The 13,432-nt window shown below is 32.7% G+C and overlaps 1 protein-coding gene across 1 annotated transcript in view; it reads left to right on the top strand.

The window, feature by feature from the left end:
* The window catches only part of LOC129799814 (dynein axonemal heavy chain 10), a 132,612-nt gene that overhangs the window by 76,792 nt on the left and 42,388 nt on the right, over window positions 1–13,432 (top strand). Inside the window, exons 22-26 of the mRNA XM_055844041.1 lie at window positions 2,119–2,307; window positions 2,450–3,097; window positions 4,589–4,731; window positions 10,528–10,732; window positions 10,835–10,994. Coding sequence (XP_055700016.1) covers window positions 2,119–2,307; window positions 2,450–3,097; window positions 4,589–4,731; window positions 10,528–10,732; window positions 10,835–10,994 — 1,345 coding nt within the window. The remainder of the gene's footprint in view (window positions 1–2,118; window positions 2,308–2,449; window positions 3,098–4,588; window positions 4,732–10,527; window positions 10,733–10,834; window positions 10,995–13,432) is intronic.

Raw genomic sequence — 13,432 nt, 5'->3', positions numbered from 1 at the left:
AAAATTTGAGGCATGGAACTAGCTAATAAATATTATAATTAGTTAAATTGATTAAAAAAATTGAAAAAATAGTTGTTCGAAACTTGAATCGTCCGAAGCAGGGGGTGACATTAGCTCTGAAAAATGCGACCTGTTTTAGTGTAATTTTTTCCTGTTTTCGTACACATTTCACGAGATATCTCCAAAACTACGTAGGTTGCCAATTTAGGGTTTTCGGTTGCCTCTGCGTTCTTAAATTGGCTTTTGTTTTGTATTAGTATTTTTGCTAATTCATTTTACAATGACAAAATACAGTTAATAAACTAAAAAGTTTTTTTTGGCTCGCTAGGAACATATGGGAAACCTAGGAAATGTCATGCCCTGGTCCGAAGGTAGTGCGATTTCCTCAAATGGGACAGAATTTGTAGAGAAAAATCGAAAATAAAATTGAGAGTTTTCGAATAAACGATTTTAATGCAGTTCCTGGTAGTAAATAATTTGTTACACTTTGGAATTAGCGGAATTAGTCACTTTGGATTTTTGAATGTTGCTAAAGATACGCATATCTTATCTCATAACAATTTTGTTAAATTTTTGTGAATATGCCCCTACGATCTAGTCTACCTTATATGTAACTTTAGCATAGAAACATAAGAAAATTACTAATAATCTACTTTCGAATTCCTAAAACCCTCGAGGTAATAAAACTTTAATGTTTTCTCACGATTTCACTTCATTCTTAAGATAATCTTAAAAGAAAAGTTATATTATTTGTTTTAATGGTAAATGTACGAAATAAATTACCCTTAAACAAATATGAATAGAGCGGTACCAGTTAAAATCCGGAAAGTCAAAATCTCGAACGCTAAAATCTTTAAAGGTGCATAGTCGCGAATGATCAGTACCCCGAAAGGCACGAAATTATAGAGAAGATAATATATAGAAATAGAAAAAAAAAACAAAAAAAAATAATTTCCCAAAATACAGAAAATTCCGTTTTACCTCCACCAAGCTCTCGGGTACAATCGGAGGAGTAGCTATAATACTTTCAAAGGATTTTGGCTTTCGCGATTTCTACCCATTCAGAATTTTGGCTTTCGGAACTTTACCCTTTTCAGGATTTTCGTTTTACTGAAATTTGATCAATTAGTCATTTTCGCTTTTCGCAATTTTAGCTTTTTGGAATTTTGACCCATTCGGATTTTTGCGATTTTGACTTTTCAAGATTTTGACCAATTCAAAATTTTGGAATTTTCGCTACTTTGTCTTTTCGGTATTTTTGTTTTTGGAATTTTGACCCAATGGCCTTCTGAACTTTCGTCTTTTCGGGATTTTACCTTTTCGGAATTTTGGCTTTTTGAGATTTTAGCTTTTCAATATTTTGACCCATTCGGGATTCTCACTTTTCGGGATTTTGGCTTTTTGAGATTTTAGCTTTTCAATATTTTGACCCATTCGGGATTCTCACTTTTCGGGATTTTGGTTTTGTGAGATTTCGGATATCTAGATTTTGACACATTCGGTATTTTGGCTTTTCGGGATTTCAGAATTTTCGCGATTTTGGTTTTTAGGTCTTTTTGTTTTCGGGATTTTGACCCATTCAGAATGTTTACGTTCAGAACCTTTTGGGATATTAGCTCTTCAGGATTTTCACCGATTAGGGAGTTTCGCTTTTCGGGATTTTGGCTTTTCAGAATTTTTGGCGTCTCGGGATTTCGACCCATTTGAGATTTTCGCTCTTCGACATTTCGGCTTTTGTGATTTTAGGTTTCAAATTGAATGACTATCTTTCGAACTTGAAGCACTATGTTAGTTTCTTTTCTTTCAGGCGATTTCTGGATATCCTCTTCAAAAAATGAAGGCCTTTATACGTTCAAATCATAATTAATTCTTCTGAAATGCGAAGGAAATTTGAAAGCATAAATAAAACGTTTCACTAAATCTAAAAATCATTAGAGATTTTACAAGAATTCCAACTCTTTATTTTTAATGAAATCTGGGTATGAAATGAAGTACCCCTTGAAATGTTTTATTTATGCTTTCCTCACTCTCTAAAATTAATAGGATCTTACAGACAGACGAGTTTAGCATTATAAGCTCTGTGCTACAATATTCGATTTATTTTTGATTCACTTCTAGTTAATTCGTCAAGATCTACCCCCTACCCCAGGGCGTTTTCACTATATCTTCAACATGAAGGATATATCCCGGATTTGCAATGGGATTCTGCTCGCTCAACCGGATTTGTTCAAGGAATCACGCCAAGTTATAAGACTCTGGCGCAATGAATTTACTAGAGTCGTAGCTGACCGTTTTATATCCAAAAAGGTGATAAAATGATAAAGATTTCAACTAAATTGGATTTCCGCACTTTCTACTGCACCTGACACAAAGCAAAATGCACATGAAAACATTTCAGATGTGGAGTGATGAATTTGGTGCTTTTAAATGTTCCAATGTTTCATTTTAGGATGAAAATATATTTACAAAGCACCTCACAAGTCAAGTTGAACACTATTTTCCGCCAGTTCCATGCGAAAGTGTTCCGGGAACAGGAAGAGAGGGTGGTGAGATGCACCTCAGACAAATGGGTGACACTTCATCAACTGTACATTCGTCTGATGAAGGTGGTGACAATAGGTTACCATTGAATCAGGAGCTGACAAAAGATATACCAATGCATGAATATATTCTTCGAGATCCACTTCTCTTTGGTGATTATCGCAATACAGTGAATGATACTAAACAGAGGTACTACGAAGACCTCCTTGACTACGAAGCCATTTACTTCCTCTTCCAAGAGATCCTCGATGAGTACCAACAGCAGAATCGACTGAGAAAATTGGATTTGGTACTCTTTGAGGACTGCCTTGAGCATTTAACACGGCTCCATCGTCTTTTGCGAATGAATAGGGGCCATGCGACACTTGTAGGTCTTGATGGCTTTGGGAGGCAGAGTATGGCCAAATTGGCAGCTTTTGCAGCCGAATGTGATTTATTCAAGATTGTTATCAACCGCAACTACTCTGAGGTCACATTCCGAAGTGATTTAAAGCGACTTTACCACCAATTGGCCACCAAGGGGAACAAGACAGTCTTTATCCTGTCGGAAAATGAGGTTACACTTAAATTAACACACATATAGGTCACCACCTACCTCCCAAACCCTAACCAATCAAACAAAACTTTCCCAATATTCTACAAGCACACTGAGAAAATGAGATTGAATTATTTGAATCAAATAATATTTAAAAGATTTTGGGCAAAATACTGGCATGCCTTTTAATACAAATATACGGCTTAAAATATTCAAAAAAAAACTAGAAGTTTTAGATTTTACCTGCGGAAATCCGTAACAAATATAACTAAATAAAAAAAAAGATTTTTATGAGACTTTTACTTGGAATATTTGATGTTAAATATCCATCAATAAAAGAAAAGTTATCTTTTTTTTTTTTAAATCTAGGGAATAGATAAGCGTTTGAATTTAAAAATAAGACAGAATAAAAGGGTTTGCTACTTTGAAATGTTCCTAATATCAAGAGTTATTCAAGACTTTTCTAGCGAATATTTAAATTTAAAAATCCGACTATAAACAGAATAGTTATAATTTTTTAAATCTAGGAAATAGATTAAAGTTCAAATAAAAAAATAAGACTGAAGCACTAGCCTTAACATTTTGAAGTGTTCCTAGCATTGATTGAGTTTAGGAAGAGCTCTTTAGTAAATTTTTAATTTTTAAAATATGTCCATCAATGGAGAAGTTATATCTTTAAAAATCCAAGAAATAGATAGATATTAAATTCAAAAATAAAACTAAGGAGGTTTTCTGCGAAACTGAATTGTTCTTAGTGTTGAAAGTGTTTTTTAACACCTTTCAGGTGCATATATATTATTTTAAAATTCTTTTGATAAATGAAAATGTTTTGATTTTTTTAAAGTTCAGGAAATAAAAATATGTCCAAATTAAAAAAAAAACTGAATAAACCGGTTTGATACTTTGAAATATTCTTATCTTTAGAAGAGTTTTGTCAGTTTTTCGGCGAATACTTGACTTATTAAGTCGGTTCATAAATGTAAAAGATAGTACAATATTTTTTAAATCCAGGAAAATAGATTAACGTACAAATTAGAAGAAAAAAACTTATTCTTGTATACTTGACATGTTCTTGCATTGAAAGGTTTTAAAGGATATTTTTTTTAATTTACGAAATAGACAAAATTTCAAATTGGAAAATGAGAGTAAAGAAAACTCCTCGATAATTTTCAAATTTTCTTAGCATTTGATGGGTTTGTTTGAAGGGTATTACAAGATAATTAAAATATATTTAAAATAAAAAAAATAACGTAAATTTATTTATTGGAATTCTGAATTCTATAAATAAAAAAAATATAATACTTAACATCTTAAAATAAAATGAAGAAATATTGAAAAAAAGTCTAAATGGATTTATTTTGATTTAAACAATTAAAATGTTTTAATTCTAATGTTAAATGTATTCGATTTGCCGAAGAATCTCATTGAAAATCACCCATGATATTTTTTCTCGGTGTAATGAAGAAGAAGGAACTGTAAAAAGAATTAATTTCTCTGTTTTCTCTTCTACAGATTCTTGATGACACATTCCTTGAGCATGTTCACAATATTCTAACAACTGGCAATATTCCAACGTTGTTTAGTGAGGATGAAAAAAATGTGCTAATTGGATATCATCAACAAGTTGAACAACAGTCCGATTATCAAGCGGTTCGGTAAGGAAAGTTTTCTGAAATTTATTGCCTAACTCTAACTAATAATGTTCATGGAGTGCAATATTGTATGCCAAACTATTGGTTTAACTTTTATCAATTGTTACCAAATTGTTGATATCCGTATTTTTCCACTTTGGTCACAGAATTGGTTTTGGGAAATGTAGTTTAACTTTGAGGAGGTTAAGGTAGAAACACATTGTCCGTTAAATCTTTATCGACAATTGCAAAATCCTTACTGTATTTGCTTCAAAGTCAGATCTTTCCGAAACAGTTTTAAATCGATTAACAAAACGAAACCTGAATATCTTAAGATATTATATAAAACTAGTAAGTTTAAAATTTTAAATTTCAAACAAAGTAATTGGAAATCATTTTGGATATTCAAACTTTGGTGATCCGAAATATATTCCGTAATAGTTCCGAAATATATTCCGAAATCAAATTAAATTTATACATTACGATCTAAGCACCGTAAAATTAGATTCGGATTTTAGGACTATTGAATCACAATCTATAAGACAATTTACACCGTAGTATTAGATTGAGATTAAAGTGTCCCATAATCTAAGAAATATTGGAAATTTTATTTCAAACATCTAAATGGAATGCTTCTTTAGTTGCTAGTAACTCGGTGTAATATATCAGCTAAAGTATTGCCAGTTAGTATAAAAAATATTTAAAAATATTAAATATTAGATTGAACGTCAAAAGTTGCTCCGAATCCCTTTTCGGGCGCTCCTAAAATGTTTTGGGACAAATACGACAGGTTAAATCTAATCCATTATGATAACAGGAGTCGTATTGTATATACCGTTTACGTCAATCAAATTAAAAAAAAATCTCAATCTAATGCGACGGTGTTAATGGCCTCTATGAACTTACTATGAATAACGATTTCTTTATCTTTAATCCATTGGTCTAAGCTTAAGTTGTTGAAAGAATTCTTTAAAAAAGATTTAATTTACTAAAGTTTTATTGCTAAAAATCGACGTTTGGAGAATTTATAGTAGAATAGTAGAGATTTAACCTAATATAGTGTTACATTATTTAACAATTAGGCATAACTTATGAGTAAGCATAATACTGTCAGATTTTCTTTATGTTTCCTTTTGAGTCTTTTAGAATTCTTAACCATCTTTAGAGATAGCTAATAAAACTAAAGAAGCTCAAGACTTCAAGGATCTCAAGATCCTCAAGTTAATCTGTGGTTTGAATCGGGACGTTACGTACAATAAATGGGCGTAGATGGCGACTATGTGGTGGACTGTACATATATGTATAGAATTTCCATTCTATAAGTCCTCTTAAAAATAAGAGACAAAAGACGGTTGGATTTTGAACATGCATGGAGGGAGAGAGAAAGAGGAAAAAGTGGTGAATGAGATCAGCTGGAAAGAAAGTAGGGGAATAAGGGGAACGAGTATGGGCGTTACGTAAGACTTGATTTTTGCAAAGAGACGTGAGGAGAAAAAGTTATAAGTTTATTTTGTGAATTATAAATTAAATATTAGTTCAAACTACAGAAAAACGACAGTGACGTAGAGTTAAACTGTGTTCAGTCTAGTAGTGGAGAAATTGGTGTAAATAAATAATTGGTGAAGGTGATAATTGTGTTTCACTGCCTCAGTGGATTTGGAGAAGGGCATTTGGCGGTCATCGAGGAAACGTCTTCTGGAAAATCCAGCCGCCTACGTTCCGGATCACTGTTGAAGATATTTAATAAAGGAATATATATTTCCAGGTACGTGAATATCACAAACGGTAGAAGGAAGCCCAAGAAACACACAGTCCCTGACAGATTTATAACACCACAATATATTTATAGGTAATCTGGGCAGGAAGAAGAGGGTATTAGATATCACAGAATCCTATCACAGAGAAATTATTGTTTACCACAGGTAATTCTCCACATATATATAGACGTGGTTTTATATCAAATTATTTTTTATTGAACGAATTGATTCAATGAATATGTAAATGATGAAAATTTTAAACATATTAAAATCTCATAAATTTGTAAATTCTTACATTCATATTGCAGATTGACATGTATAATTCTAGAAAGAGCTTTTTCATCGTTTTGCTCTGGAGGTAACTCACCCACTCCAAGACGGCGATGGACACTCTAACCGAAGCTTGAGCAAGAACCGTTTCAAACCGAATAAACCCCAAAATCAGTTTGCCCAGTTAGCGTTTTGATGATTGACATACAATTTTCATTTGACGTTTTTTCGGTTTCAAACGGTTCTTGCTCACCTTTACATCCTTTTAATAAAGTCGTTTAGAAAATGTTACTTGTGAAACTATTTTTGTATATGTATAACGACTCAAGTACAAATAATAATAACGATAATAGAGAGTCGAATTATTGGCGGTTCTAAAAATATCCCAAGTCGGTGATCTCTCACGCGTTTTGTTTATAAATCTCTTAATGAACAAAATCAGGTAAAATAATCCAATACAAAAACAAAAAATCTTTCGAAAAAACAGTTTTAGTTCTAGTCACCTAATCGTTAACTTTAATCGTCTAAAAATGTATCAACGTTTCTTTGCAGTTTCCTGCTAGGGGAAAGTGACCATGCTTTATACTGCAAAATGATTTCCAAGGTTTGTGATTATTTTCTGATTACCACACAAACCGAAGCGTTTCTTCCACTATGATAAAAAATGTCTCACATATTAGGTTCATAATCCCACCTCAAATAGTTCCTGAAAAACCTTAGATTTTCCTCAAGAAGAAAATGGAAATTCAGTGGCGATTTTTATGCAAGTTGGGTCCGGGGCCTTCCTGTATAATAATTGATTCGACAATTCGGAGGCCCATTTTCACTGTAAAAATTTCACCGAATACAAAAAATTGTACATCAATATTTAGACGGAACTCTAATCTATCTGCTTAAATCGTTTGTACGACTGGTTTTTAGTTTTAAAATCACTTTTATGTAATTTTTTCTAAGCCATGTTTTTATGACATTAGGGCACTAGCGAAAACCATTTTTTCACTTTGAGTCCAAGAAAATTTCACTTTGCAACCTTAAAATTCAGGCAACAGGGTTGAAGGTTATGTCAATTGTCGATAAAATTGGCGGATTACAATAGGTGTAATTATGAAAGAATCACATCTAATGATAGAGTTGCCACAATTAAATTATCATTCATGGACCCTTTTTAAAATATAGGATGGACACAGGTAGAATTTATGAATTTGTCACCACCCACAAAAACAGTGTTCCCAAGTAAAAATATTTTTACATAAATATTAATACTGATGAACTCTCTATGTGCCTATGATAGCAGTTTTCCTGAACAGCGACATTAATTAAGAAAAACTTATGAAATATCAAGTATTGAAATTACAGTTTTGGACCTATTTTTGATTTTTGCTTCCTGAAACTAGGAAAAAAGAGCTAGGTTCCTAATTTTTTCAAGAAGTGTGAGACTTAGGACCAGCTATTAAAATATATTGCGAAGAGTCACAACTATTGATTAACACAAGAAAAAAATAGTTATTATCAAGCTTGGATCGTATCAAGCATGGTCACTTTCCCCTACTCCTGTAATATAGGCAAAACTAGGGGAAAGTGACCATGCTTGATACTGTAAAATGATCTCCAAGATTTGTCATTATTTTCTGATTAACACACAAACCGAAGCGACTCTTGCACTATGACAAAAAAATGTTTCACTTATTAGATTCATAATCCAACCTCAAATAGTTCCTGGAAATCCTTAGATTTTCCTCAAAAAGAAAATAGAAATTCAGTAGCGATTTTTATACAAGTTGGGTCCGGGGCCTTCCTGTATAATAATTGATTCGACAATTCGGAGGCCCATTTTCACTGCAAAAAATTCACCGGATACAAAAAATTGCACGTCAATATTTAGACGGAGCTCTAATCTATCTGCTTAAATCGTTTATATGACTGGTTATTAGTTTTAAAATCACTTTTATGTAATTTTTCTAAGCCATGTTTTTATGACATTAGGGCGCTAGCGAAAACCATTTTTTCACTTTGAGTCCATGAAAATGTCATTCTGCAACCTTAAAATTCAGGCAACAGGGTTGAAGATTATGTCAATTGTCGATAAAATTGGCGGATTGCAATATGTGTAATTATGAAAGAATCACATCTAATGATAGAGTTGCCACATTAAAATTATCATTCATGGACCCTTCTTAAAATATAGGATGGACACAAGTAGAATTTATGAATTTGTTACCACCCACAAAAACAGTGTCCACCAAGTAAAAATATTTTTGCATAAATATTAGTACTGATGAACCCTCTATGTGCCTATGACAGTAGTTTTCGTGAACAACGACATTAATTAAGAAATACTTATGAAATATCATGTATCGAAATTACAGTTTTGCGCCTATTTTTGATTTTTGCTTCCTGAATCTAGGGAAAAAGAGCTAGGATCCTAATTTTTTTAGGAAATGTGAGGCTTAGCACCAGCTATTGAAATATATTGCGATGAGTCGTAACTATTGATTAACATAGGAAAAAAAAATAGTTATTATCAAGCTTGGATCGTATCAAGCATGGTCACTTTCCCCTACATTCACTAAATTTTGGTATTTAATTGATCGTAGCTCTGTATCTGTTCATCTGATCACTGAGAGAAAAAGAGGGTGCGATTAATTTTTTTCCCTTGTAACTTTAACACTTTTTAGGTGTAAAAATATATCAAGATTTTTAATGTTAATTTTACACATTTTTAAGGGTAAAATTAACATGAAAAAGAGTAACTTTAACCCCTAATACACCTAAAAAGCATAATATTTACACCGATTTCGGATCACTACTGCAGGGTAAAATAAACATTTCCGGAAAGTTATTTTAACTTTTTCGGATTTCTCTCAGTGATTTTACCCTTATAGGCAGAAAAGGAAAGATTACGATACTTTATACAGGTGTAGACAATTTGATAGCTGCAGACAACTTTCGGGAACAAGCAAAATTTGAGAAATCAAAAGCAGAGTCGCGAGAGTCGCTGTAGTCGCCTGAATGTAGTAGATGAATTTAAATTCAATTATACGAAGAATTAAAAGGGGTTGGAGTAGAAGGAGTAAATTTAGACTTATCAAGAAATTGAGAAACTAGTATAAATTTATTTGGTTCTGTGCAGAATTCAAACAACAAAATATCTTGAGATATGCATCATTGCAGTTGTTTGCTTAGAAACCTCTTCAGTTAGAAAATACTTGCAAATTGCATTAATACAAAAGTAAGTTGATGTTGTTGATCACTTCAGTTGATGTAAATACGTTTCAGAAGCTGCAATTCCATTGTTTTCACATTGACACAAGATTATGGTCGAATGATTCGATGATAAGAGAATATTTGTGGAGAGAAATATTTCATTTCACTGCCCTCAAAATATGTGCAGAAGAAAATTCCACATAGAGATTTTGGGGCTAGGGGGTATGAGGTATTTTCCACCATGAAGATGCTGTCTTGGGGTGAATATGATGTGACAAAGAACATTTGAGAACATCAAAGAAAATTCTATATTTGGTCACGTTCACCAGAAGACATGGTTATCCTCTTGCATGATGATGTATCCTACATTTATGCGATATGAAATGAATATATTTCGTGAACATAAATTCCACTTCCCATCTAAAAATTCGAAAGGAAGCTGAAAAAAATTCTATTGATGGCAATGAGTGCTTTGAAAACGCATTTTATTAAATGAAAATTGAAAATGATTGTGTCAAGTGCAATTTATTGCTCAAAAGTGATTATATTCTTTCATCCGGAATGATTTATGCTCCTTTTTGTCTTTCAGTCGAGAGCTTTGGTCAAAGTTCCTGGAGAGATGCATGGATAATTTGCACTTTGTCCTTTGTATGTCACCTGTTGGTGACAAATTCAGAAGGCGATGTAGATATTTTCCAAGTTTAATTGGAAATACCACAATCAATTGGATTTTTCCCTGGCCAGAACAAGCACTCTTCACAGTTGCACGAGTTTTTCTTGCTGAACATCCTCAGGTAATATATATTCTAATAAATTTTCTAACATCACTTGCAAAATAGAGAAACTTGAATAGTTTCAAATAACTCAGATCTATAATGGCTAAACATTTTCTCTAGATTCCTGAAATACACCGAGAGAATATAATAACACACGTTGTTCATGTCCAGAAGACAATTGTACATTATGCAAGAGAGTATCTCAAGAAGTTTCACCGAAGATTCTATGTGACTCCGAAACATTATTTGAATTTTTTGCATATGTTTCTCAATTTAATTGGTATGTGGAAATTTCTCATGTATTTTCTCTTTTTATGCCATTTCTCCACTTTGGAAAATCTCTTTCTGGCATTTTCACTCTAGTTTCCTTCCTCGAGCATAAATACTTTGGCTTTTTGGCAACAACCTTCCACAAAGAATTTTTTCATTAGAGTTAAGGGAGATAGTTTTCAAATACCACAATATTTACACATTTTCAGACCTTTCCAATGATGCAAAATAGTACCTTATGAAAATTACATTAGATTCAATTGATTTAAATTTTTTGATTTAAATGAAGATTCAAAATTCTGAAGAATCAAAATCCCAAAGAGTCAAAATTTCGAACAGGTCAAAATCCCAAATGAGTAAAGATCACGAAGAGCCAAAATTATTAACAAACACAGTCCCGAAGAATCTATATCCCAAATTGGTCAAAATCCGGAAAGAAATAAAATTCTGAATATTCTAAATCCCGAAGAGTCAAAATCTTAAATGGATCATAATTTCGAAAGAGATAAAATCTCAAATGGATCATAATTTAGAATGGGTTACAATCAGGAAAGAGACAAAGCCGAGATCCTGAAAGAATCGAAATGCTGAAAAATCAAAATCCAGAATGGGTCAAAATCCTGAAAGAACCCAAATCTCGAATAAGATCGAAATCCTGATAAGTCAAATCCCGCATGGACCGAAGTGCCAAAATTCAGAATAAGACAAAATTGAAAATGGTTCAAAATCCCAAAGAGTGAAAATCCCAAAAGAGTTAAAATCTCGAATGGGTCATAATCGGGAATGGTTTAAAATCCCGTATAGATTAAAATCCTGAATAATGCTCAAACCCTAGCGAAGTTAAACCCTGAAGTCACACTACCGTATGAGTCAAAATCCTGAGAGAGACAAATTCCTAATAAGATCCAAATTCCGATGAATTTAAATCCCGAAAAGTTCAAATCCCAAATGGGTCAAAATTCTGAATGAGACAACATCCTGAATAAGTTTCTAGTCCCGGAGTATCAGAATCTCGTTAATTAGTTCAAATCTCGAATGGGTCATTATCCTGAAAGAGATAAAATTCTGAATAAGGTCCAAATCCAGAAGAATCAAAATTTCGAAAAGTCAAAATCACGAATGTATCAAAATCCAGAAAGAGACAAAATCCTTATAAGATCCAAATTCCGATGAATTAAAATCCCAGAAAGTTCAAATCCCAAATGGGTCAAAATCCTGAATGAGACAAAATCCAGAATAAGTTTAAAGTCCCAAAGAATTAGACTCCAAAAAAGTTAAAATCCTGAATCCTGAAAGAGTTAAAATTCTGAATAAGGTCCAAGTCCAGAAGAGTTAAAATCTCGAATGGGTCAAAATCCAGAAAAAAAGAAAAACCCGAATGAGGTCCTGGTCCCGAAGAATCAAAATCCAGAAAAGAGATTAATATTGAAAGAGCCAAAATCTTGGATATTCTAAAATCCCGAAACGTTCGGTTTTCAAAGAATCAAAATCTCGAAAAAATAAAAATGGATCAAAATCCAGAATAAGTCAAATTCTCGATTAGCCAGAGTCCTGAAAATCTCAATTTTTAAATGCGTCAAGATCCTGATTTTGGCACTTCGCGCGATTTCGAACCATTCGAAATTTTGGTGTGCGGGATTTTCGTTTTCAGTATTTTCATTTTCGGTTTACAAACCTTATTTTAATTTTCTAACGACAGTGTTTACTTTAAGAAATTGTTTTCGACTAATGCAAATTGAACAAAAGATTAGATAAACGGTGTAGAGCAACTTCAACTTTTTGCTTTAGATTTTATGTAAATTGAGTTAAATCTGAATAGCCAAATTTGAATTTTTAGTGAAGTAATTTTCAATTGAATTAGACTTAACACTAAACCTATCGACCGTTTTTGGGCGTTTTTCCTAGCACGTTCGGTCAAATGACAGACCGTGATAGGATAGGATATTCAACAATTTTTCTTAGAGAGGAGGAAAAAATATAATTTGAACCCTGAAAGATATATTACATACATATTTTAAGAAATTCATGAAGTTTATAATTGGATGAAGAACTGGCATTATGTGTATTGATAGGGGACTATCCGGTGGTGGCCAGTGGATTTGAAGTCACTTCACAAAGAAAAACACTTCTTCAATCTTTCCCAAAAGCAATTGTTTTCACTGATTTGAGGAATTTTTCTTTACGTACTGATATGACACATCATTCTTCAATTCCTCAAAAGTTGAAAATCAGTGAAAACAATTTCCTAAAAAAGTCTTCCCAATTGATGAACTGAAAGTGATTATATTGCCCAATCCCACACAAAATAACGATCCTCATAAAGTACAAAAAACATAGTTTAGTCGACCACTAAAGAAGGTCCACATCCAGGACCGAAAGCTCTGGGAAAGATTGAAGAAGTGTTTTCCTTTGTGAAGTGACTTCAAATCCACTGGCCACCACCGGAGA

Source organism: Phlebotomus papatasi, chromosome 1, assembly GCF_024763615.1.
Source record: "Phlebotomus papatasi isolate M1 chromosome 1, Ppap_2.1, whole genome shotgun sequence".
Lineage (NCBI taxonomy): Eukaryota > Metazoa > Arthropoda > Insecta > Diptera > Psychodidae > Phlebotomus > Phlebotomus papatasi.
The sequence above is the reverse complement of the archived record's forward strand: the minus strand, read 5'-3'. Positions and strand labels throughout refer to the sequence as shown.